The sequence below is a fragment of the Bison bison genome, unplaced genomic scaffold (genome assembly GCF_000754665.1).
Source record: "Bison bison bison isolate TAMUID 2011002044 unplaced genomic scaffold, Bison_UMD1.0 scf7180017864037, whole genome shotgun sequence".
NCBI classification, from domain to species: domain Eukaryota; kingdom Metazoa; phylum Chordata; class Mammalia; order Artiodactyla; family Bovidae; genus Bison; species Bison bison.
The window spans coordinates 7,019,618-7,021,165 of NW_011494609.1; the positions used below are offsets into that span (position 1 = coordinate 7,019,618).

The 1,548-nt window shown below is 63.5% G+C and overlaps 1 protein-coding gene across 1 annotated transcript in view; it reads right to left on the reverse strand.

Annotated features, from left to right (window-relative positions):
• Nucleotides 1–1,548, reverse strand: part of PFKL (phosphofructokinase, liver) — a 21,129-nt gene that overhangs the window by 1,162 nt on the left and 18,419 nt on the right. The window contains 4 exon segments of the mRNA XM_010834893.1: nt 37–161; nt 249–348; nt 964–1,075; nt 1,285–1,346. Of these exon segments, the coding sequence (XP_010833195.1) occupies nt 37–161; nt 249–348; nt 964–1,075; nt 1,285–1,346 (399 nt within the window).

Consider the following 1,548-nt stretch of genomic DNA (forward strand, 5'->3'; position numbering starts at 1 on the left):
TTCGCCCCCGGCACGGCTGCGCCCTCCGGTCCCCCCTCTCTTTGGAGGGACTCACTCAAAGTCGGTGTCTTTCTTGAGCTCGGTGACAGGGCTGAAGGCCACCACTTTCTTCTGCAGGCCAATCACGCAGGCCGAGTCAGAGGCATTAGCAAACACCCGCCCTGTGGACATAGGCATGTGATGGCAGCCCCACACCAGGGATGCCAGCGGAGGGCAGGTTGGGCCGGCTGCTGCCTGCCCCCACCTACCATTGCGATAGACTGCCCGCAGCTTCTCCGACATCCAGATTATGGCTTTCACCCCGAGCTTGGTACCATAGTTCCGGTCAAAGGGGGTGGGAGCTCCACCCTGGAAACACAGTGGGTGAGGTCAGGTTCTGGCCTTTGGGGAGCCGTGGGAAACACAGTGGGTGAGGCCAGCCTGCCTTTGGGGAGCCGTGGGGCCACAGGCAGCCCCAGCCGTGGCCTGAGTCCAGCATCCTGGCCTGACCATGACCTAGGTGAGCCCTCCCAGAGAGTTCTGACACCCCATCCCCTCGGCCTATAGCAACCCAGCCCCTTTCTCCATCCCACATTTGGCCCAAAGGCCACCTCCAGAGGCCGGGTAGTGGGTCGCCAACTCATCGACTGGGAGGCTTCTGTGGGCCCCTGCATCCAGCAGACAGGTCCCACCACTAGTGGGCAAAAACCCCTGGGGAAGGGGTGCCTTGTGGGTGCACACAGCTCTCACGTCTGGCTGGGAACCCACAGCATGGGTCTCACCAAGACACAGCCTGGGTCTCCTGCCTGTGCAGTGGGCGATGAGCACTCGGGTCAGGGGTGTGCGGATGAAGCAGCCCCTACAGCCAGGTGCCCCACAAGGAGGGGCATGGAGAAGTGTCCTTGCTCTGCTGCAGCCCCCTGGGCCCCTGGGCACAGGTGTCAGGGAGCAGCCTTCTGGAATCCACGTCCCCACCCCCCCCACCTGCTGCAGGTGGCCCAGGACGTTGGTCCTGCAGTCAAACACGCCCTTGCCCTCGGAGGAGTAGAGGTTGTACAGGAACTCTGTGGTGTAGTGCTCATGGCACTTCTCATTCCTGGAAGAGGAAGGTGGGACCTGAGTCTCAGGGATGCTGAGCCCACCCCTGTGGGCTGGCCCACAGGCTCGAAGGAAAGCTCGACCCCACCACCACTGCCTAAGCCCCCATCCTCTCTCTGCCCAGCTGCCCCTCAGCAGCCCTGACCCACAGCCCAGGAGTCAGGAAGCTCCCACCCCCAGGCCCTGTGGGCTCGCCTGCAGCCTCACCGGAGTACCAGGCCCCGCTGGATCTCTGTCTTCATCTTCTCGGTCATGTGCTCCACGTTGGCCTGCAGAGGGAGGACCAACCACAGTGAGTGAGGTCGGTGCATCAGTCAGCACTGCCCACCCCCTCCAGCAGCTGCGGGCTGTCTAGGAAGGAACGTTCCAGAATACCCGACAGGCAGGGCCAACATGACCCAGGTCCACCTACAGGGGCAGGCTGGTCCTGCAGGCCCTGAAGGACTAGGAGGGCTGGTGCGGGGGTGGGCC